Below are 24,694 nucleotides of genomic sequence, written 5' to 3'. Positions count from 1 at the left end.
CTTTACCAAATCCAAATATACCACTTCTTAATGGCCACTGCATTGTATAATTTATCGCACGAACAGCGATGTACATTAAAAACTAAAAGATCAACACAGTTTTTGTCAAATAAGTTGGTGAAGTCCTCGTGGTAGAAGTTCAGCCTGTGGCTGCTCTACCACTTAACCCGCAAAACTATTCTTTTTTATTATTATTATTTTTTCCTTAGTATCTAACAGCTTAATAATGTGTCAATGGAAATGTTTAGCATTCATTTGAAAACTCTTAACATCGAATGGTCTTTGGACGAAATTATTTTTAAATGTTTATCAACATTCTCAAGATGCAATAAACAGTGGTCTGAATTACTAATCGGCACTGTTACGTCAGTAGAGTGTACGAGAGTTGGATCATCTGTCCACGTCCGTGTCAGAGTGTTTTGCACAGCGCACTAAGATGACAGAGGTCCCTGGTTCGAATCCCAGCCTGGGCATGGTTGTTCTTTGTGAGTGTCCCTTCATCAACTTCTTCATCAATATCATCACTCATATTCGCGATTAACCAAAAGTGGTAGAAAAGCAAAGTAAAATAAACCAAATCAATCAGTAGTTCGATCATCCAAAACAATGATGTCTACAGTTGTTCAGAGGTGCTTGTGATTCAGGTAGGTTTCTTAATGACTTGCATCATGCAGAACGGTATAAAACACCAGAGTTCAAAACATTTGTGGCTTAGTGAGGCATCTAATTTTCTAGCTAAAACATGCATGGATGATGTTTTATTGAAAGTCCAGCTGACTTCAGGCAAATAAACAATGCCTGTGGCGACTAATACCATAAGTAAATTATTAAGCAATAACGGGCTGACCCTTCCTTCGGACTTGGCGTTCCCACCCGAAATGCCCATGCTACGCCACTGAATAGCATCTGAACAAATTTTAATAATAATGTATGTTAATCTTTGTGGTAACTTGCCTTGTTTTCATGGATTTAAGTGTTTGATCTTTTGACTTGAATTTTACTTGTCGTAGCAGTGTTGCTAATATGGTTTTCATTTCAACCATTGCCAAGAATTGTCCAACACAGCCTTTTGGCCCTGCTCCAAAAGGGTAGTATTCTTGATCTAGATTCTAGAAAGAAACAGATTTATTATTTAAGCAGTAGTATTTCATCATTGGTGCATGATGTTAATAAGGGGGAGGATATGTTTGTGCATGAAAAGGAAAGACTAATCTTGCTTGCAAATACTATATTTTTCTGTTTCCACATATTCAACTTCCTCTTGTGGAAAATTACAGCCAACAGAGATATAGCCTTCATCAAACTTTGACTGACATGCTATTGGTTTAAACTAGAAATGGATTCCACAAGAGTTATGTAGAGCCTCAGTGGTCTAGTCGGTAGGGTGTCTTGCTGCCATGCAGAAGACCCGGGTTCAATTCCCAGGTTGGAATTTTTCCAGCCTTGTCCCCTGCATAAAGTGGCTATGGGGTTCGCCCAGCCTCAAATCTATGGGTGGGGGTAAAGGTGGCCAGAGCATTGTGCTGATCACATCACCTCCAAAATGGCCGAGATCGAGAATGTGTGGGGCCCTAACTCCCCAGATCCCCTAAATGGCTTGGTGCTATATGCACGGGGAACTTTACCTTACTTTTATGAGAGTCATGCTGGGAAGAACAAGGTCATGATACAGGGTGTTTCACTACTTAGTTGCACTGGGGAATTAATTATGACAAGTGCCATTTATTATGTCTGCACACTCTCTCCTTCAGCATTCCTAAGGAAATAGTCTGGTGGTGTCAGATCTGAGAAGAGTAGCAGCTATAATCCATTAGAAATTATTGTGATCTGATGAACCTCGTGACTGGTTGCCCTGTAGTGTTGAAATTACACAAGAGGGAGCTGAAAGTCATCCTACATGTTGACAAACTCCAAAATTCCCATGTTCGTGTTCGCATATCCATTGAAAAAAAAATTGGACCCATAATGCATGTACAAGATACCGTTCACCATACACCAGTTTTCTGTGAGTGGGTAGATATTATGTGGAGGCTGTGAAGCAGGCTACAACATCCCAGACCCACTTTTCCCCAAACAAAACTTGTTATCATTCACAAATTTTCTGGCGTATGTCCTTTCTTTCCCATAAAAACCATGGTAGAAGTATGTCAAGCAAATGAATATCAATGCACACCATTTGCAAATGTAAATTCGTGTGGAAATTGCAATAAATAGGATATTGCACGGTTTGTGACCACCCTTTTTTCCCTTTCGTGTTAAATCTGTGACAGATTAGTGGGTGTAATCACCAGCTGGGCTTCAAATTTTGTGCTTGAATCAGTAGTAATTTGTCTCTGTCATTATTTTTGAACACATGAGTTTATTTCCATAATAATTACTTATTTCAGTACCAAATATATACAGATTTGTTGATTCGTGTATCTTACTTTAGCAAAATGCTGCTCAGGTAGAAAATCATCTCCGTTTGGAAATATATCTTCTCTTCTGTGCATCTGGGCTACGTGAAGGATAATATTTGTTCCTTTTTCTATATTAATTCCATCTACTGCATCTTTTTCCAGGGCCTTGCGCATAATCACTGGTCCTACGGGCTTGACTCGCATGGATTCTTTTATTGCCTTCTCCATAGTTATCAATTTTGGCAGGTCGTTCTTTGTTATATCCTTGTCCCCTATAAAGTAATAAAAATATTATCAAACTGAAATTATCAGCAAGAAAAAAACATTAGAGAAATAATGCTTTGTAGGCATATGGTTAAAAAAAAAGAAAAACAGATCAATGATTATGTTAGCAGTGGAAAGTACTTGTTAGAAATTGTGTAACAAATTCGAATCATACTAGTTATAAGATAAGTGGCTATAATGCTGATTCAAAAATTTCACTGAATATCATGGAGACTTGTAATTCTTTATTGGCAGCTGCTAGTTTTATGTATAATTTAGTGTTAATTGTTTACTGATTAATAAAATTCAGCCAGAACAACACTGAACACCATTAACTGAGTGCTTAGAAAGGCTGACTTGTGATCTCAGCACCAAAGATTCTGGGTTTTAATCCTGGCCTGAACCTATGAAGACCAAACTTTGTATTTTTCGAAGTACGAGTCTGTTAAGTCTGTGCTGTTATATGGGTCTGAGACATAGAAAGTAACAAAAACGATTACCACTAAACTACACACCTTTATAAATCCTTGATTATATCTGTTGGCCGTAAATGATTCAAAACCAAGAACTTTGGGGAATGACTAGAGAAACCGAGATGTTCATACAGATGAAAGGACGGAAATGGAATTGGATAGGGCATATACTGAAGATGGAAAATGAGGCTTGCCCCTGCATAATGCAGCTCTGGGGGTCACCAAGCCTCAAATCAATGGGTTCCTGGGAGCAACCCTTGGGGTAAAGATGGCCAGAGCATGGTGCTAATCACATAACCTCCAAAATGGAGGAGATTGATGAATACGTGGGGCCCTACCATCACATCCCCTACATATGCCTCATGGTATGGTGCAAAGTTCACGGGGAACTTTTACCTACCTTTACCTATTGAGGTTCAAAATCAGTCTGCTGTTTTCTACGCATTACACCAGCATTTCACTTGTTTTCTCACCTAGCTGTTGTCGCAATTCTTCCATAACAGCTTCTTCCACTTCTGAGTTCTCACTAAGTGCAACCAAGAGGTAGTAGATGGTAACAGATGATGTATCAGTTCCTGCCAGTAGCATTTCCAAGATGCACTATAATTTTAGAAATTATAACAATGCTCATAAGAGTATATGCTACAAGAATATATTCGAAGAGAAAACAGTTTTTTTTTAATAAAAAATAGTTAAAAAGTATACAAATCACAAATCTCAGTACAATGAAGGAAAACTTATATTTTTTGCCTAAACTGTAGCATTTCAATGTATGGGCAATTAAAATAATTTAATAAATTATAATTAGACAAACAAATAGAATATAATAAATCATAATTTATATAAAAATTAATTGAAATAAAGCATCTCTCTCTCTCTCTCTGTCACACACACAAACATACATATATACTGCACACCATCAGAAAACTAAACATTCTGTATATATGAGGGTCACTCAATAAGTAAGTTTCCGTATATTGTAATAGTTTTATTTGGTAATATATGCATGCAAACTCTACATGTAATGATCCCAATGCTGCACCAGCTTATCAAAGCCCTGTGCAAAAAAGTATGGGCTCAGGCCTTGCAACACTCGTCTTACTGCAGCCTGGACTTCCGCATCAGTTTGAAAATGCCAACCTTGCAACTCATTCTTCATGTGTGGGAAAATATGGAAACCGCTAGATGCTAAATCAGGGCTGCAAGGTGGATGCTGTAGCTGTTCCCACCCCAATTGTGCAATCTTGGCCTGTGTTTGTGCGGGAGAGATGGGGTGGGCATTGTCATCAATCAGGATGACATTAGCTGAGAGTAGGCCAGGGCGCTTGTGTCAAATTGCCAATTTCAGCCACTCCAAGTTCTGACAATACCGGGCAGCAGTAATCGTGCCTCCTTTGTTCCAGAATGTCAATGAGCAGAATCCCCCTTGCAACCCAGAAGATGGTAATAAGCACCTTCCCTGCTGATGTTCAGAAGTGAGTTGTCGAGGAACCCAACGTGCACAAACTTTGCGGTCCTCGTGGATGATGCTGTGAGCAGTGAGCTGTGAGCAGTCCCAATGGAAATGTTGAACGTGTTGGCCACCTCACGAACTTTGATTCTTCTGTTCCCCCTGGATCAGTTCATCCACTTCCACGATGTTCTCATCAGTGGAGCCTGTTGAGGGACAATTGGATCGAACTTCATAAAAAATCCCTACTCTGCCTTCGGTGAATATGTTGTACCACATTCTGACCACCTGCACAGACATTACAGTGCCACGTACACAGCAACCAGCTTCCTGTGGATGTCAGTGGATGTCAAACCATTTGCCCATTCATACCGAATCATGGCACACACTTCTTCCTGACACCAGCTGTCCAATACACGTACACCCTCCACGTTGCCCCCCTCTCTAATGGCGCGAGCCTGGCATTTCACAATGTTCTGTCATTTCCTTCCCCTCTGCGCCTACACCTTCATGTCTGTGGGAGAAATGCCTATCGTTCCTTGAAGGCGACAGATAGGGCTCGTGTGCATAGTGTTACTCAATAATTTTTGTAAAATTTTATGGCACAGGGAAACTTATTTATTGAACGACCCTCGTACATAATATCATGACTTCAAATGCAGCTACAAATTTCTTATGTATGAAATGAACAATTCAAATAAGTAAGAATATCACCTGATGAATATGAGCTTCTGTGATTTCACCTTTCTCAGCTGAAATTAGGAGTTGTTCAGCAAAATCAAGCTCTGGGTCATCAGGATTTCTCTTGTGAATAGACATGTTCTTCTTCTTATTTTCTACAATGTCCTGAACTGCTTCTTGTAAGGCTTTTCTGAAAAACGACTTCAATTTTGCAAACACATTTGAAAATAGTTACTGAGCTCAGATGTTCAAAGTAGCATATATATTGTAATGATAGATTCAGTACATGATCCTTTTTTCTATCCTCTTTCATGATAAATATGATGTTTTTTTTTAGTACCCCCTTTCTTTATGTAGTTTTAAAATTAAAGTACTAGAGGCTTGGCCTATGTGACTGAAAACAGGGTTGCAGAAGGTGGTTAATTTTAAAATCTTTTCCCTCAAGTTATTAAGGGTGGAAATTTCCAGTTACTGGTCATTCTTTGGAGGGCCTTTATAAAGGATCCGGCAGAATAGCGAGCAATGGCATTCTAACGTTTCTTGGACAAAAGAGGAGACCTTGCAGGTTTTCTCGACGTCTGTATAGAGTGGCTGTAGCCAGCTTTTGGGCTAGCGGCCAATCATGCATAGGCAGTCCACGTAATTTATTTTGAATTGTTTGGTGACAAGACAACGTTCAGCAGTTCCTGGAGGACATGGTTATTTTTCGTTTAGTGGGTGTGGCTAGCTTTAAGGCTAGCAGCTGATAATTCATAGACAGTCCATGCAATTCTTTTTGAATCATTTGGCGACAAGCCAACGTTTAGTTAGTGGAAGATATTATTATTATTATTATTATTAAAGAAACATGTTTTCGAGCCACTGAAACAAACCACTTCTGCATATATTTCAGATAGAGCATTTCATTAATTGGTTCATGTCATTTTTTTATGTGGAGGTTATTCCCTTTGTGATTTTTTGTATATATTTAATTGCTAAGTAAATAGTCTTTTTATATATTCTTAAACTGGGATATCATTAAAAGAAAAAATGAACTGAGTTTTTCCCTAATATCCATGGTAAAGAATACAACTTGATTTGTATGGTAGTTATTCTATGTCTTTTAGTTTGATCGAACTGTTTTGTTAAATTTGATTGTGTAATGCAAACTACGTATTTGCCTGGGAAGGTAATGTATCACATAACAGGTCAAGCCAAGGCAGGTTACTTTGCACAGAAGGAAATAAACCATTACAATATTTGATAGATAGTTTAAAGTATTGATAATATCTAGACAACAGCAGAAGCAAATCACATGAAGAATCATGTGAATGCTCTAGCACATGTTATTTTTTTTGATTTTGGAGTTTTTTAGTGGTTTTTCGAAAGGGGAGAAAAATTTGAAAGAGCTGTCCTGGTGTCGGCCAAAGGTCCAGCTAAGCCTTAAGCCTGGCCTTAATGAACACAGTTTATTTACATTGTGTACTGCTTTTGAAATTCTATAAATAAAATTAACATTTCTTGCTAATGTCAATAAGCAAATACTGAAAATTTTCACAACTTTTCTTCAATGTGATTAATCATTTAGATTTGGTGTTCAAAATAGTAGAACTGAGCTTTCCTTTTCCAACAACATGAAAACATATATATTCTAAAGCAAGAGACTTCTCAAAGGAGAACTACAAGAAAAGCAATTTTAGTTGTGCATCCCCACTTCCCAGCCACTTCTGATGCCAGTGCCTCTCAAGTAAAATAACAAATTTGCCATATAGTAACAATCTTTACTATGGTGCTGTATTAGTACATGCAATAGGGAGAAAATACTTATAATCCATCATAATTATAATGCAAGTAAGGATTATATCAGAAGGATGTCATTCATGGTGTTCTCTAAAAGTGACTGTGCCAGGGTCCCGGGTTCATATCCTGGCCTGGGCATGGGTGTTACGAGGGGGTATCAAAAAGTAATGCCTGTTGAGGTATAATTTGTTTAATAATGGAAAGATTGAAACAATGAACATACATATAGTTTGCATGTAGTGTCCTCTACTCAGAGTTACCCTTCCACACAGTTGTCATCACATTCGATGCATTTGTGCCAGCATTTTATCCAGCTCTCAAAAACAGTTTGGAAAAATTCCACAGAACACTCCCTTCCCCACTGTTCAGACCTGTTTTAATCTCCTGTAGGTCCTCAAATCTCATGCCACGAAGCACAGACTTAGCTCAGACTTAGGTAGTTAAGTTCAAAGTGGGAGAAACCGAAAGTGTGGACATGACAAGGAGTGACAGGCCATGAACGTGGTTGACCAATGACAAGCGCCACAGGTATGATGAGCTCATTCGATAGGATAGATGCATCACCATCCAGGAAATTTCTGATGCAGTGCACATGTCCTACGGGTCAGCACATACAATGATTGAGAGTTTGGGATACCATAAAGTCTGAGCTAAGTCTGTGCTTCGTGGCATGGGATTTGATGATCTACAGGAGGTTAAAACAGCTCTAAACCATGGGACAGGGTGTGTTCTGTGGATTTTTTCCAAACTGGTTTTGAGGGTTGGATAAAACGCTGGCTCAAATTCATCAAACGTGATGGCAACTGTGTGGAGGGGTAGACGACACTACAGGCAAACTATATGTATGTTCATTGTTTCAATCTTTCCATTATTAAACAAATTATACTTCAACAGGCATTACTTTTTGATACCTCCTCGTATTTATGAGTGTCGCTTCATCAATTCCATCATATTCTTATCCTCATGATTAGCCAAATCATCAGAAAAGTGAAGTATTAGTTTCTTAAGGCATTCTCCTAGTTTAAGCTTGTTTTTTTTTAATTCTTTGGACAATCATGAGTATGTTTTGACAAATGTGTTTAGTTAGACTTACATTGCTGCATTGTGTTTTCTAAACTCCTTTGAACATACATACATAACTGGTGGGCGGATAAGGAAATATTCCCAGGCTTTAAAATATTGGACTATTTTCTCCACTAATCCTTCATCTGTAAAGGAAATTAAATATGAATGTCAATATCTTAATTTTGTAAATCATATAGCTAATGTCGCACTGAAATAGTTTTATATGTAATAAACTCCAAGTTAGGTTGTTTAAATTTTTATCATTTTAAACATGCATGCTCTGTGACAAATTAACCATACACAGTAGCGTACGCAGGATTTCTTCAAGGGGGGGGGTTATTTTTAAAGCTTTCTCCAAATTCACATTACCATTGTTTTCTTATACTTTAATTAAATAATAATTAATTAATAATACTTATAATTTATTAATTAGTTGAATTACTACTAATACTACTACTAATACGACTACTGCTATTAAGTAGTAGAGATCTACATAAATATAGCATTTATGAAAGTAATAGAACGAAATTACTTTATAGTCATTCGATTTTGACAAATTCTAGGAGCATTTTTTTGTTTCTTTGTTACGAAATAATGTCTAGCCAACGAGGTGAGACATTTTAAGTGTGAAGAAAATCCATAAAAAAAGAAAATATGTTTAAATAAGTTTTTTAAAAAAAAGATAATCAAAGTATGGAACTCATCCAAGGAGCTGCGGTGGTCTGGTTGGTAGGGCGTCTGACAATCACATGGGTGATCAGGGTTTGATTTCCGGAATTGGTTGGAATTTTTCAGCTCTTGTCTCCGCGTAAATGTCCTCGATAATTCACATCTGGATTGTGTCGCTGTTCTTACCAACAAAACATTTTACAATAGTTAATCTTATTGTCGTTTGAAATCAGAAATTTAACGTATCAGTGTAAACAATGGGAAGGCGGACTGGTGGCTGTGTATCCTTATCTGCCTAGCTTTTGTCTATACATTACCCGCTTACAAACGAAGCAAGAACTATCTTTAGTTAATGTTCATACACACACAAAGAAATGTTCATTAAATATTGATACAGCTGAGATACAAAACAACTTTCTTTTTCTTTTAAATCGAAGGTGCCCACATATCTTATTTTCAAGACATTCACTCTGAAAGACGCGTGTGTTTGGAATGCTGTGCCTTTCTCCATGCTGAATGGGAATAACAATTCAAATTATTATAATTATTATTATTATTAGTAGTAGTAGTAGTAGATAAATTGTTCATTTTTAATTTTCTTCACAGCATTTTTCATAATATTTCAAAAGCTCAAAGGGGGGGGGGGGGTTAAACCCCGTAATCCCCCCTTGTGTACGCCACTGACCATACAAGTACAGGGAAAGGCAATGCTGGCACATGTCCAAGGCCTCATGCCTGAAGGGGGTGGGGGGGTGATGTAAATTGTTTGTTACTATTTATAGGACCCTGGTGCTTCAGATTGGGCAACTTCCCATTTTTCCAGACCTCATAAATTTATGTGCAGTTTTATCAATTATAGATCCTGCAACCACCTGTGGCAAACTGTGGTTAGTAATTTGTGTATAAGTGAAATTGCTATTACTGTGTGTTAGTGTGTACTCCCTCTGTCCCATAATTATAGTCCGGTATGCCAAAATGGTAGTACAGGAATTACAGACGAAGAGGCAGATGGAAAGCACACACATGAGGAGAGGCACAGTAGATCAGTCTTCAAGATTGTGAAGAGGAACAACGTGACCTTATCTCAACGAGCAACAAATACAGCCCAGATGATTACCAAAAGGGGGCATTGGGTTGAAACACACTGGTGTGGCACTGTATGCAAGCTGGTCTAGCAAGGCACGCTGCAAATCGTTAGTAGAGCACTCCTTCAGTGAGTACATGTGAGAAGAACAGCCATGTACACACAACCCATGATAGGAAGCGACAGGGGTAGCAAAAACCTCACGGACAGTGAACAACAGGTAGTGTACGAGTTTCTGTTGGAAAACAATACGGCTGGCCTAGTGAAGAAAGGTGTCATGAGAAATGCGGCCGAGAAATTTCATGTAAGTACGAGAACAGCACGTCGCATTTGGCAACAGGGGCAGCAATCGTTGAGAAATGGGGCCATTTGTGCTGCGGTTGCATCTCGGATGAAAGGCAAAGTCAGACTAAAGAAGAAGTTCCGAAGTTCAACATGACGATGGAGACAGTTCATGTGGATGAAAAATTGTTCTACCTGATGAAGAACGGTCAGAAATTGTACTTACTGCCCAACGAACCAGACTCGCAGCGAATATGTAAAAGCAAATCGTTTATTCCCAAGATCATGTTTCTGGCTGCCGTTGCCCGGCCTCGTTGGGATCCTGGTTGCAAGCAGTGGTTTAATGGTAAGTTAGGCATTTGGCCGTTCATCAGCAAGGAACCTGCCAAGAGGAACAGCAGTAATCATCCTGCTGGTACAATGGTCACCAAACCAATAACTATTACCAAAGATGTTTACCGGGACATGCTCATCAACAAGTTAATCCCAGCAATAGATGCACAACGGCCTCGTGGACTTCGCGCAGGGAAATTTCATGTGTCCGTTCAGCAGGACAATGCGCGTCCGCATATTGTTCCGAATGACCGCACCTGGATGGATGCTGCAGCGGCCAGTGGAATCACTTTGGATCTCGTATGCCAACCGCCAACAGTCCGGACATGAATGTTTTAGATCTGGGGTACTTCCGGGCAATTCAGTCTCTCCAGCATCAGGCAGCTCCACAAACTATTGATGAGTTGATCGCCGCCGTTGAAACATCTTTCTGTGATCTGACACGCGACAAGCTCAACAACGTCTTTCTCACTTTGCAGTCCTGTCTCATTGAAATTATGCGCGTCCAAGGTGGGAACAACTACAGGATTCCCCATATGCAAAAAGCACACTTGAACCGCCGCAACGTCCTGCCATCTCACTTGGAGTGTCCTTGGAACATTTACGACGAGGCTACAGCAGCACTGCAGCACTAGATCTAACTCGTTGATGGGATGACAACCTTCCTGGACCAACAATCTCTTTCGTCTTGATGTTTTATTTTGTCAAACTTCTTGGTCACTTTGTATTGATCCTGGATTGATAACTTTTGATTCATGTTCTTTTGGATACTTGATCGGCCAATTTGTACTGATCCTTGAGTAATAAAGTTGTATGACTCATTCCCGTGTTTCATTTTTTTCTTCTGTATACACCAATGTCACAGTTTGAATATTGGACAATTATTATGGGACAACAAACAAAGGTGTACCGGACAATAATTATGGGACAGAGGGAGTATATCCTAATTACTAGGACAGAAACCTGCAAATTATCTTTTCAACAGATCTCGCTTTTAGAGGAAATTTGTCACGAGCTATTCCGGTAGGCTTTCAAATTTATTTTAATCTTATACTCAATAACACTAATTTTTTCTATAGCCCTTTGCTTTCACATAGTGAAAAAGGTACAATTTTTGCTTTGAGAATATATTTTCTTGTTTTTATTTCTTCACAAATATATTCAAACTCTTAGTAACTCAAATTAATAAAATGCACCATGAAAATAAATAGTTGTGTGCAGTGGGGGTGAAATTCCAGTATCCAGTATTGAAGCATCAGTATATTAAACAAGCTACATCTACAGTTTCCTCAAGTGCCAAAAATTAGCATCCAGAGGGGAGATACAGAAACTAGGGGGTGAATTCTTCCTTCATTTCCCTTCAAATACAACCCCGGTTGTGCCCCTTTTATAAAGAAATATTAACCACTATGCTATCGTGAGAGGGTGGTGCCTAATGTATACAAATAATTAACATATCTCATGTACTTGTTATACATTTATTTATTTCCCTTGTAAAAATTCAAAACCTATCATTAGAGGAACTGTATTTCAGTTCGGATGAACCAAAATGAACATTTTAAATTAATTTATGCTTGAAACTAACTTCTTGTAAAATGAACGAGTAATTTCTAATTTACAACTAATGTATACTTTATACTCTGCATGTACAAGACTTACCATCAGAAATGTTTACTCTTAACATTAACCCATTAGTCACCGCAAGTGTGATACGTCTGATGAAGTTCAGTGCTTCAATGCTGCCATCTTCAGTTCTATTTTTCAACTCTGGAATTTTTTGAAGCATGTGGTTCGAAGCTTCCACAGAAATAGGAACTGCGTCAGACAGTATGTTGGAATTTAATGCTTAAAAGTAAATTCAACAGAATTAGAAATTGGATTTTCATTGCTATTTGACATATTATAAGTCTGTTGGTAGTTTTTATACAAAAAAAAAAAATCATATGCAATCAAGGAGTCCTGGGTTCGATATCTGGTGGAGGTGCGTAGTGGTTCAGATTCCACTTGAAACTGTATGCCCTTTACCTTACCTTACCATATGGCTTTACAGCCCCTGGCGGACCTTGGCTTGTTCCACGACGTGCCTCCAGTCTTCTCTATTTTGTATTCTTCTTCCCCATTCTTCTCCAGGTCCTGGATGACTTCATCCCTCCATCTTAACTTTGGTCTCCCTCTTTGAGTACATTCTTTCTTTCATTATCTTCTTTGGCAATCTTTCCTCTCCCATTCTTTCGACGTGCCCTATCCATCTGATTCTTTGTGATTTTATGAATCTAACTATATCTTGTCCATCCAGTATTCCATCTATTTCTTCGTTATTTCTGATTCTCCATTCATCATTTGTCCTTACGGGTCCATAGATTTTCCTGATTATTCTTCTTTCAAGAACTTTCAGGTGGTTTTCATCTTCCTTCGAGAGTGTCCACACTTCAGAGCTGTACGTAATTACTGGTCTCACTAACGTTTTACATACTTTCATTTTAGTTCTCCTGTCGATTAGCTTGCTCTTGAATAACTTTAGATTGGCACAGTGTGCTTTGTTGCCTGCTTGTATTCTGTCCAAAATTGTCTTGCTTATTTGATCGTTGTTATCTATTACCATTCCCAGGTATTTAAAGCTTTGCACTGCTTGTTTTTCTGTGTCCTCTATTTGTATGCTGTGTATTTGTCTATATCTGCTTTTAGGTGATACAATCATACATTTTGTCTTTTCAGTGTTTACATGTAATCCTACTGTCTCTGTTTCTTTTTACAGTTCTTGAAATACTTGTTTCATTGAATTTTCTGTCCTTGCAATGATTGTTACGTCGTCTGCATAGGCGCAGATTTGGCTAGTCTTGGTAAATATAGTGTGTCTTTTGTTAATTGTACTAATGGCTTTATGAAGTGCAATGTTGAAAAGGATAGTTGACAGCCCATCTCCCTGTTTTACTTCACTGTTGATGTCAAAAGATTGGATTGATCTTGCCCAGGATTTAGACAAATGAAAGGCTTGTGTTGCTGCAGCCATAAATCTTCGGGTTTAAGAAGGCTAAAGAGTGAGTTCATATGTGGAATATATACCCTTGGAGCCAAATGTGCAGAATTCCCATTCCTGTTCGACTAATACAGTATAATTAATAAACTTAGTAATTGTATATAGTTTATTAACAGGCAGGTAGCCAGGGAGAGGGCTAAGGGGGCTGAAGCCCCCGAAATCCTACAAATATCTAATTTAAATGTTATTATTGTTAATAACAGATATAAAGTTATAACCACAGTAAAAACTGCATTGCTTCGAAAAACGTTTAGGGTATAATAAAGGAACCAGTTTATATTTTTATATTCTAACTTTTAATCCAAAGAATAAATGGATCCACAGCTTCCCAAACTTATAATTGTGAGAGGTCACAGAATATAAACTTCATGAGTAAAATTAAACCTTTTTTTTGAACGATTGTGTAAAAGTGAATATCAAAATACAAAAACTATTACTTTCAGCAAACTAACTGTACAAAATATAAGAAAAATAATGGACAATAATTCTGTTAGATATTCACTGATAAGGTGGACCAAGCAGCAAAGTCTCACCATTTATGTAATAATAACAATAAATTTGGACTGAAATTGGTTATTTTTAATAAGTTATAATAGTTCTTATTGTAAAATAACAATAATTATTATTGTCATTATTATTTGAACTAATTTCTGGTGACGCCCATGCTGATAAGGGATGAGCCCCCCCCCCCAAACATATTTCTGGCTATGGGCCTATTTGTTGACAATTCATTTACTTTAAACTTTCTTCACTCAAATTTCCTCATGCTAGAAATTATCTTTTTTTTTTACAAATATGTATAGTTTGATGAAATTGCTTTCAAAGTCTTCAATTCAGAACCCCTAGGAAAATTTCTGGAAATGCCACAGTTCTTACCACATTGACATGTAATGCCAAGGATCCAGACGATCACTGGTTGAGCTAACAATTTTCACTAACTTTTCATTAGGTTACTATACAACTAACCTTTTTGGAAAAATGATCTGAGCATTTTCCAGGATTTCACATCATTATTCCAGATGATTCCATTGTTGTACATACCAAGATGCCTGAGACCTGTTGAGTTTCCAAATCGAGCAGTGTAACGTGTACCATTTACTTTAAGTATATGATGAACTATTGAAGGACTATAGAGAAGAGAAACAAAGTAAATGCATTAATTCCTCTGCAAACTTCTGTGTTCTTTTGATCTTGTGCTTGAAATTTTATGGTGTTAATATGAACACCATGTAGTTACTTTTTATCATTATGTTTTCCAGTTGCTTTCTTGTGAAATATAGAGGAAAGTGCAGGTACAGAACACAAAGAGTGCTTTTTTTCAATGTTGTTACTATTATTATTTTTGTCTGTTTTTAGAAACTGTTCTCTGCTATGCAACTGAAAGCAAGTGAAATCAGTAAATGAAGCATTCAAAAAGTTACAAAAGGATGTTCTCCAACAATTATCACAGACCCAGATTTAAAATTTTCATACTTCCAGGTTGTTTTTTGATTTCTGCTCCATAGCCATCGGGAAAGAATCAGTCACAAAGCTACAAGCAAGAAAATCTGCCCTTCCTCCTATGTTGTACAAAATAAAAAATACTGAGTTTTAACTTGGAGAGCATGTTTTGTATGTGGAAATGGGAGATCCAATAAATATCAATAATTAAGAGCCTTTTTTCCCCCATAAATGCCATCAAACTTGTCCCACTTGAAACCTGTCAGCCAACTTGTTCCAGTGTTGTTTTATGAAAATTTCTTCTCTGCATTACCGTTTGAGTCGAAATTACATACCTCTTAAACTGAGCATATTTTTCTTCATGCAAAGCAATCATCCTTTGGGAGTCATGAGATATATTGGTGAGTTATTCAGTTAAAAACTTGCAAGATGTCAATTCTCTGGTTAGTTGTTGCCGTGTTGAGATGTATTTGAGAACTTGAATCAGTTTTTTTGAATTTTTTTTTGTGTATCATATTTTCTCTTGGTCATCAAAAATTACTATAGCTATTCCTGTGCTGATTATTTAGAAATCTGGCTGTGAATTAGAATTGTGCTCTGAAGACACATAGGAGATTTGAGGAGATGGTTCTATAATTATAAACTTCTTTTCATGGGCATTTATTCAACTTGAAAATCTAAGTTTTCTTGTTTGTACACATTGCCTGCATTGTAGAATTATTTCTATTGTAGTCTACAGTTGTTACAAGCATAAAAATACAGTTTTTCCTTCTGACTTTCAGGAGAACACACACTCTCTTCATCAGACATTTATTTTTAGTTTGATTGTGCTAAAATAAATGTCAAACTAAAAATAAATGTCTGATGATGGGAGCATGAGTTCTGAAACGTCACAACAAAAAACTGCGTTTCTATGCTTGTAACAACCGTAGACTACAAGAGAAACAATTGAAAATCTTGGAGCACAGTGCAGTTTATCTCATTTATTGGGCGAAACTCCATCACGACTTTCTCTATTCTTCTTGTTATAATGAAAACATGTACCTAAGCATTGTATAAAACTCGTCAATCTATTTCTCCAATCAGTGAATTGAGAATTGTAATTTGTTAAGGAATTGTATTTTAACAGTAGCGTGCGGTGATCATTTAGATATCTGAAGCACTGAATATATAATTTTTAAATAAACAATAGTACATCAAGGGGCAGGCTTGCCTTAATAAAAACACCGCACGCCACTGCTTTGCTGCATTTTAGTCTTTCACGGGCCCCGCAAAAATGCCTCTCGACACTTTCGGGGAGTCTTAAGTATCCTGGGAATTATGCAAAATTTGAATTGCATGCCGAAGCAGTGCTTCAGTAGCTTACCTTGTATGCACGTCACTGTATTTTAATATTTCATTGTAATGTTTGGTTGACATGTCCAATATCACAGTGGTATTTACAAACTTGTGATTCATGGGTTATAATAAATCTAATCTAATAATTTCTTCTGTCAGGTCCACCATTCAATAATTTATATTTTAACTTATCCACTCTTTCATACCTTCGCTATTTCACCTCCTGTAGAGCAACAAGGTCACATTCAAATATTACTATTTCATCAGCTACTTTATTCATCTCTCAGCCTCCCCAATCGCACAGTGGTAGTGTCGCTGCCTTGTAATCAAGGGGTCCCGGGTTCGATACCCGGTGGAGGCACATTGTGGTTCGGATCCCACTTTAAACTGTAGGTCCAGTACCGGTTAGCCTTACTGTACATAAAATGAACTTAAAACACCTACTCAATCAATCAATCAATTAAACAATTTATTCATCTCTTCCAGTCTCATCGCTGTTACCACATTCCATGTTCCTATTTTAATCCAGATTCGGCCATGCTTGCTTAAGTCATGTCATCGGTTCTGGGTGAGCACCATGCTCACCCTTCTTTTTCTGGCATATTTCACCAAATGTTATTTTTTTAGCATTTATTTTCTGTATTTCTAGTGATCTGTTAATTATTTTCCTTCTTCTTTATTACATTTTTAGTTTCAAAATAGATTAACTCACAAGAAAATTGATTTCCAATGCTGAAAATAACATAGTTCCAAAAAAAGTTAAACTGTTGTTAATGGACCTAGACCTTAAATTCCTCATCTCTGAAGTGGCACTGACCTCAGATTGTGACAGTGTGTTCACCACATGTTGCTACAGTGCACCTGGTGAATTTAGGAATTTTTTTCCAATTTTTCTTTGTTGGACACAACTCACACTTGGATGTTCTTTGTTCTGGATTTGTTGCTGAACTGGTTCAGGAAGCTGGACAAAGTGCCGGATCTTCACCTTCAGACCATTATGTATGTGTGCAATGGTGAGTCTCGCATGCAGTTGATTCCTTGTCCATTTAAATGCCAAAACTCTCAAAAACTTTCTTCATGTCATCATCTCATTTGTGTTCAATTTGTGAATTATTTGTCTGTTTATAGCACCCATGTCCAGAAGGTTAAAGAGGATTCTCAATGGTCACTGGCAGCAAATTCTAGCAACTGTGTACTGTGCCTTACTGATCTACAACATCTGCACCATATTTTGTGATGCTGTAAAAAGTGATGATGGCTCGTTTTGTCTTGTCACCCGTAGCTGCATCTAATCATCTGAATCATGCAAGCTGAAAATGAGGATGATGTTGCTGTTCTCCTTTGGGACATAGGAAACCAGCATACTATCTTCACCAAAATCAAAGAGGCTGGATGATCATTATTATTTATTAGGTCATCCCATCTTCAGCACAAGAAAGAAAAGAACGATGATATACCTGGAACACAATCATCAGTCATCAAAATTCTCGTCATCCTGTTTCGACAACCCTCTGCCACCTGTCAACCAGTTTTTGAACACTGTGTTCAAAGAAAGCTGTTGATTTTGAGGAGAAAATCTCGTCCACTGTTCGCCGCATATACTCATGTTTTGCAATCTTTTTATATCAGCATGGTTTTTGAGACTGCAAAACAGACTGAAATCTGTAGGTGTAAGGTTAGGTGAATATGGTTGGTGAGGCCTTTTCTCCCATCCCAATTCCCGTAGTCTTTCTTACAGGTTCGCTTTGCCGTGTGTGGGCGGGCGTTGTCTCCATGGATCAGCACACCCTTACTATTGATCAGTGCAGGACGTTTGTCCAGCAATGCAGCCCATAGCCGATCCAACTGCTGACAGTAGACTTCCGCCATGATTGTCTAGTTTGGTGGAAGCAATTCAAAATGGATGATACCACGGATATCCCACCAAGCACACATCACTTATTGTGGGTGAAGCTCTTGTTTTGTCACTGTTTCCACTACACCCTCTTTACACCACTGACGTTTGCTCTTAATGTTGTAAATATCCACTTTTTGTTTCCCGTCACCATTCTGTCCAAAAATGGCTCCCTTTTGTTATGGGTCAGTAGGGAACTGCAAATGTCCACATGCTGCTGCCTCTGCTCTGTTGCCAATGAATGAGGTAGCCATTTCCCCAGTTTGAACACTTAACCAAGATCCTGCAGATGATGGTGAATGTTTGAATAGGTCGATGAGAGTGCTGTGGCCAATTCTTGAACCTTCTGATGTGGATTCTCCTCAACAGTTGCTCTCAGAACGGCGTTGTCCAACTCGATGGGAGTCCCTTATCATGGAATATCAGTGAGGCTGGTGTTTCCAGACTGGAATTTTGGGGGCCATCTTTGACATTTGTGGGCTTCAAGAGTTTCATGACACCATACACAGCATTGGCAGAACTTATAAAGCATAACATACCTTATTTGTTCTTCAAACACCTCCATGTTCAAACTTGTTACTGCCACAGAACTTGCTGCAGACTGCTCTTGCTCCGTGCATGAATACCCAATGAACTGTCCTATCCATTGATAGTATCATAGCCTTGGAGTAGTTTGTAATTCGACCATCGAATGCCATATTTTCCTCGGCCTTGCAGAAATTGCATTACTTATGGGATGACCCAATAGTACTTCATGAGACAGCTCTGTGCGATTCTTTTTAATGGTCCCAGTCACTGTCAGATTTATTTGTGGTATAAAACAGATCTTGCAGAGCTTAGGTTTATTGGTAAGTCATTTATATATACCACAAACAGGATTGGTCCCAGTATAGATCCCTGGGTAACTCCACATGTTATTTTGCATTGTTCCGAGACACATTTTGTTGTGCACTTACTTTTTTCATCTATCTGCCTAATCTCGAGGACTTGGGTACTGTTTTCTAAGTAGCATTGAAACCAATCATTTTCTTTGCCACTTATTCCATACTGATTTACCTTATTTCATTGACGTTTGCAGGATTTTTTCCAGAGAGGGGCAAGGAAGGTATTTTTTCCAGGGGAGCCAACGGAGGCACATTTCGCCCAATAATAGTGTTGTTCCCTCAAAAAACATTGTTTAAATTTGAATTTACCATGTTCGTGGTTGACTTAATTTTCCAAGGGGCCATGCCCCACACCCCCCTATACGCCTTCATGGCATGGTGCTATGCACAGGGGAACACTTTACCTTTTTTTTTACCTTTGCCCTACACATTGGTCCCTATTGTCTAACAGATCCCTCACATATTCTAGGTATTCAAATATAGCTGATATCGTTGATTTCCGTCTACAAAATCTATGTTGAGAAGTGTTGATGATATTGTTTTTGTTAAGAAATTATGTGATTTGATCATATATGATAGTTTCAAGAAAGTGTAAATAATAATAAAGTTACAGTGGATTGTGCAAAATATTTTGACGGCCCTTTGTAAATCACCAGGGTTCTCAAACTCAGAAGGCAACTGTTGTTCAAAATCATTGTTTGCATCTTCTTCTAGCCACTCACTGATTGCCTTGTCTATATTATTTTCACAGTATTCACAAGTTGAAATACTATGTAACCAGTTAGAAATTTTACACTACAAAAAACATATTGCCACAATCATTCACTAAAAACAACATAAATTTATTGACTAAATAATGCATAAATCTAAAGATAACTGTAATGTGATCAGTTGCAGGTGAGCTCAGCACTCACTGTTGTCAGTATGCCTTTTACAACAATGGTCTCTCTCATACTGCCTGACAGTTTAAAATTATGCTAGAGAGAACCACAGACCAATACTTTAAATGCTGTTAAAATGGCACTTAATGAAACACGATATTGACTGCAGTGCTCACCTGCAATCAATAATGGGTTTAAAATAATTTATCCATTTTCTTTGCTGAGTCTTTCATAAGACAAATCCATTGATCTCAGACTGTTGCATTTGGTCACATAACCTTTGCCCTTATGAGGTTGTTAACTCTCTACCAAACACCCAACCTGGAGGATCAGACTTGCCCTGCAGAGTTTCCTCCATTAATTGACTTGTCCTGCAGAGTTCACTCCCTCAACAGACTTGTCCATATTTCAAGGTCAGGAATTCTCTTTGTGCTCCTACATTGACTTTTCCATTAAAATTTTGCCAAGGAACTATGGCTTGGCTTGGATATGATCAGCTCCTGAAGTGGAAAATGTTAACTGGGGCACTGGGGGAATGTTTGGTCGAGCATTGGGGGTTAGCTGGAGGGATGCTCCTATGGTTTAACATGGTAACAATTTTGCTAACTACTGTAGGTGCATACCCAAGTAACCAAGACTGGTTGGGCCAACTGTACTCAAAATGGTTGGCCAAACTTAAGAACATACCGTTGGGCAATGGTAATTTTGGTCATGGTTCCAATGTTGGCCCAACATGTGGTTTTTACGTTGGACCAATGTATTGAAAACTAAAGTATATATTGGCTTGTGGTATGATATATATATAATTTATTGTGAGGCTAAATATAAACTCAAGTGCAAATTATTTGTGTAAAAATATAAAAAAATTACACGGCAGTTTCTCATTCATATGGTATCATTGTTTTCAAGGTACCTTCAAGTGGTAGCACAAAACACTTTCTAGAGTTTACCTAGTTTTCCGTCTTTCGTGGAAGTTAGTCTGCACAGAGCATTGTTTATTATTTATATGTATATAGATAGATAGATAAATAGATAGATAGAGATAATGAACTACCTTCACAAGAATACCTTTAACGATGTTCTTGTTCTGCTACAGCTAAACAGACAAACCATAAGCAATTCCCAACACATCTTTCCATTGTGGCTGATAAAGGACTGGCTAGTGATTACAAGCTATGAATAGCTTCTACTTTCATTAACAGTTTTCATTCATTAATGTTTTCAGTATGTGCTGTGACTGAAATGTTCAGAAAGAAACATGTATCACCCATCATTTACTTTACACACTAGCATTTACAGCATACCCTTTACAGTTGTCTTAACAGGAGAAAGTAATTTTTAAAACTTATTTTGACTCACTTTTTCATGGTTGGACATGCGTTGGCAATAAATGTTGGCCCAACATAAGACCAACTTAAATTTGCCAACCAACATAAAACCAACCTTTCCCACGTAATAACTGTTGTTGGTCCAACGATTCTGGTTACTTAGGTACCATCCCCTCGCATCCCTCCCTCACTTTGAGCAATGGATATGATAGAATACCTGAGCCTTAGTAGTATACACATATCAACAATATGTGAACTTTTCAAGACCTCATTAACTCCTACAGTAAGTATGCACTGCCAGTGCCAGTTTACATATTATTAAAAAAGATAATTGTCTTACGTGACTCACCTGCTAGTGATTAATGTTGGTTCACCAGCAATCCACACTTTCACTTTATCTCCATATTTATTAAGGTAATATGCTGTCGCCTCTGGTATACCAAACCATAAATATCTTACGAATACAATATGTGGCCCAAGACCAAAAAGATATGATGGACCTATTGATGAAAGCAAAGAATTAAATTGAAACTCTTACAATATGTGTATAAAAAGTACAGTGCTCAAATATAATTGTAAGACATGCCACTGACATCTGCCAAACAAGAAACATTGGAACATACCTATCATAATATTCTTTTAATATTGCCCATAGTCAGAGGTTTTTGTAGGAGGGCTCAAGCCATTGACATAAAATTGAAGAGCAGAAATAATAATAAGTAAATAACAATTAATCAACCAATAATAATGTTAACTATTTTCCTGCAAATTTATTATTATTATTATTATCATCATCATTATTATATCCATGGGGAGACTCATCTACTTGATCCAACTGTTTTTTATTTATGTTTTAAAACTTCGTAAAATTAATATACTGAAGCTCCTAGTTAATCTATTTTGTTATTAACTTTTACACACCTTGTTCAAGTAAATCTTTGAAATTAGGGGAAAAATTTTGTCATAAAGTTTACATTGTGTGAGCTGTTACATAAGAAACTCTCAGAGTTTTGAAAACTTATGGGATCCTTTACTCGTACTAAGTGGTAGAATGTGAAGTTTTGACCCAGTTCCTGCATTTTACACATAATTTTTTTTATCTAATTATTCTTTTTTACTTTGGCTTTATTTCTTCTATTTAGTTTTAATTTGAGTTTTTTTTTTATTATTTAAGTCCACTTTATGCACAGAAGCTACTGAACCTACAGTTTAAAGTGGAATATGAACTACTAAGTGCCTCCACCGGGTATTGACCCCCGTGATTACAAGGCAGTGACATTACCACTATGCCATCAGGGAGGCCCCCTTATTTCTGTTACTGACTATAAAAATTATGTCAATTTCCAGGGAGGGATGTCCATGACATCCTTTATAACAGAATGTTCTATGGTGCCCATGTAATACACAGAGCAACAATCAGAGTAAATGTGCAGCAAGTGGAACATCCTAGGGTAATCTTGTTATCAGATTCCTGAACTGTTACATGTAATGAAGAGCCACTGACATCCCGAATTTAGATGACTCCTACTATAAATAAGGTGACATGCATTTGGCAGTATAAACCATTCAAAAACTGTTAGTTTTAATATGCATATTATATTTTTTTGTACTTTTGGTAAATATTGTTACCTACATATCTGTGTGACATTACAGTCATAGTCATGGCAGGGGGAAGGGATTGCCACAGGTGGCGAACAACCAAAAAGAGAAAAGTTGGAAAAGAGTAAACATCACATATCCCAGTGAAAATATTGACACTAATTCAGTTTAAATAAGTTGTATGTATATATTTACCTGGAACATTTGAATTGGAACTTCTTTTAAAGAAAAATGCTACAAGTGCGATCACAGCTGTTGATGCTAACAACAGTATTGTGTTGTCAGACATTGTGGAGACTGAATATTATCTGGAAAACATAAATATGAACTAAGGTTAGCAAACAAAATGAAAACAGGTTATTACATTTAGCTTGCTTTGTAAATTTACATAAGTAATTAGATGTTCACTGAATGATTAATTTTATTCTTGTGTCAATTTTTCTAGAGCTACATCCTGGGTGGAAGGCAGCAAGAAAGGTAATTGGTTCGTGAATGTGTGGATTTTCCAGCCTCACACTCAAGGAAGAATGGAAGCCAGGAAAGGTATTTTAAAACGTCTGCTTATAATGAAAACAAATTTATTAATAAGAATCATGAATGATAAGAAGCTACTGTTTTTCGTGTCAGCAAATAAAATCCTGTGACCCTCGGTAATGCTGTGTTCTGCTAGCCCTGACTTTTTTGGTTGGTACAGTCTGATATTCAATTCATTTCTGTTCAATTGTGCATCCTGTTTGTCCTATATATGGTGTCCCACATTCATACGGTATGTGATATGCTCCTGGACTATGAGTGCCAGATCATCCTTGACTGAGCGGAGTAGGGCCTTGGTCTTGAGTGGTGGTCTATGGATGGTCTTCACAATTCTGTCAGCAGCATATACTCTGGGTCATCTAGGTAATCGGAGGTGACCCAACTATAATTGAAAAAAGAGAAGTTCTTAAGTTCAATATTCTTTTGAACCAATCTTAGATTCACATATTTCTTTGCTTTCAGCGTGCGAATGTTGCCAGCCGTTTGCTGCTGAATGTCTTGGAATGAACCTTTCTTCAGCTGGTGGAATCTCAGCCGGGTGAGATTCCACCGGCTCCCTTTAAATCCCTTGGCGAGGGGAAGGAAACACTGCTTCTCAGGCGTGGTGATTCCGTAGCCAGAGTAACCTCCTTCCATCGGTTGCACTCTCCACCCCAAGGCCTTTGCCGTTCTTTCGGCTGGCGACCATTGATTGACCTACTCTGCCATTCTTCCCCGATGGCCTTTGTACAGGGTGCGGCAGCGTTCATAGTAGGATATTAATAGCACACCATGAGGAAGTAAATGCATTTTATTTATTAGTTATTATGTCAATTAATAGTTAAAGGTATGCCATTTGATAAAGTGTAAGTCATTGTCCAATTGGGTGGATTAATGTTTGATTGATTGATTGATTTAGTTTATTTTACTTCGCGTTTTGTGCCTCTTGGCTAATTTGCGAAGATGGGGATGAGTGATGAAATGATGAAATTGATGAATGGACATTCACAAACAACCAAGCCCGACCGGGATTCGAACCCGGGACCCTTGGCATCGCAGCGCGATGTGCTAACCACTTTTTTTTTTTTTTTTTTTTTTTTTTTTTTTTTTTTTTTTAATATTCTTTATTTTATGCAGTAGGGTCTACTTACATGATCCTATGATAACATGACACATATATCAGATCTATATTACATAATTAGGTGTATTTACAAGAAAAGGGCCTGCAAAAAATTTGCATAGAGTGTTTTGCGGTTGGCTTGGTCCATCTGGTAATAATGCTCACTGTAGTGATATTGCAG

The 24,694-nt window shown here is 37.6% G+C and overlaps 1 protein-coding gene across 1 annotated transcript in view; it reads right to left on the bottom strand.

Moving 5' to 3' along the window:
• The window catches only part of LOC145992726 (aromatase-like), a 37,834-nt gene that overhangs the window by 1,128 nt on the left and 12,012 nt on the right, over window positions 1–24,694 (bottom strand). Inside the window, exons 2-10 of the mRNA XM_083129111.1 lie at window positions 23,076–23,188; window positions 21,631–21,781; window positions 14,483–14,643; window positions 12,139–12,324; window positions 8,140–8,254; window positions 5,301–5,457; window positions 3,610–3,736; window positions 2,427–2,671; window positions 955–1,109 (exon numbers count right to left, since the gene is read on the bottom strand). Of these exons, the coding sequence (XP_082985237.1) occupies window positions 955–1,109; window positions 2,427–2,671; window positions 3,610–3,736; window positions 5,301–5,457; window positions 8,140–8,254; window positions 12,139–12,324; window positions 14,483–14,643; window positions 21,631–21,781; window positions 23,076–23,169 (1,391 nt within the window). The 5' untranslated portion in view covers window positions 23,170–23,188. The remainder of the gene's footprint in view (window positions 1–954; window positions 1,110–2,426; window positions 2,672–3,609; window positions 3,737–5,300; window positions 5,458–8,139; window positions 8,255–12,138; window positions 12,325–14,482; window positions 14,644–21,630; window positions 21,782–23,075; window positions 23,189–24,694) is intronic.

The sequence above is a fragment of the Lepisma saccharinum genome, chromosome 9 (genome assembly GCF_977018435.1).
Source record: "Lepisma saccharinum chromosome 9, izLepSacc3.1, whole genome shotgun sequence".
In the NCBI taxonomy this organism is placed as follows: Eukaryota; Metazoa; Arthropoda; class Insecta; order Zygentoma; family Lepismatidae; genus Lepisma; species Lepisma saccharinum.
The sequence above is the reverse complement of the archived record's forward strand: the minus strand, read 5'-3'. Positions and strand labels throughout refer to the sequence as shown.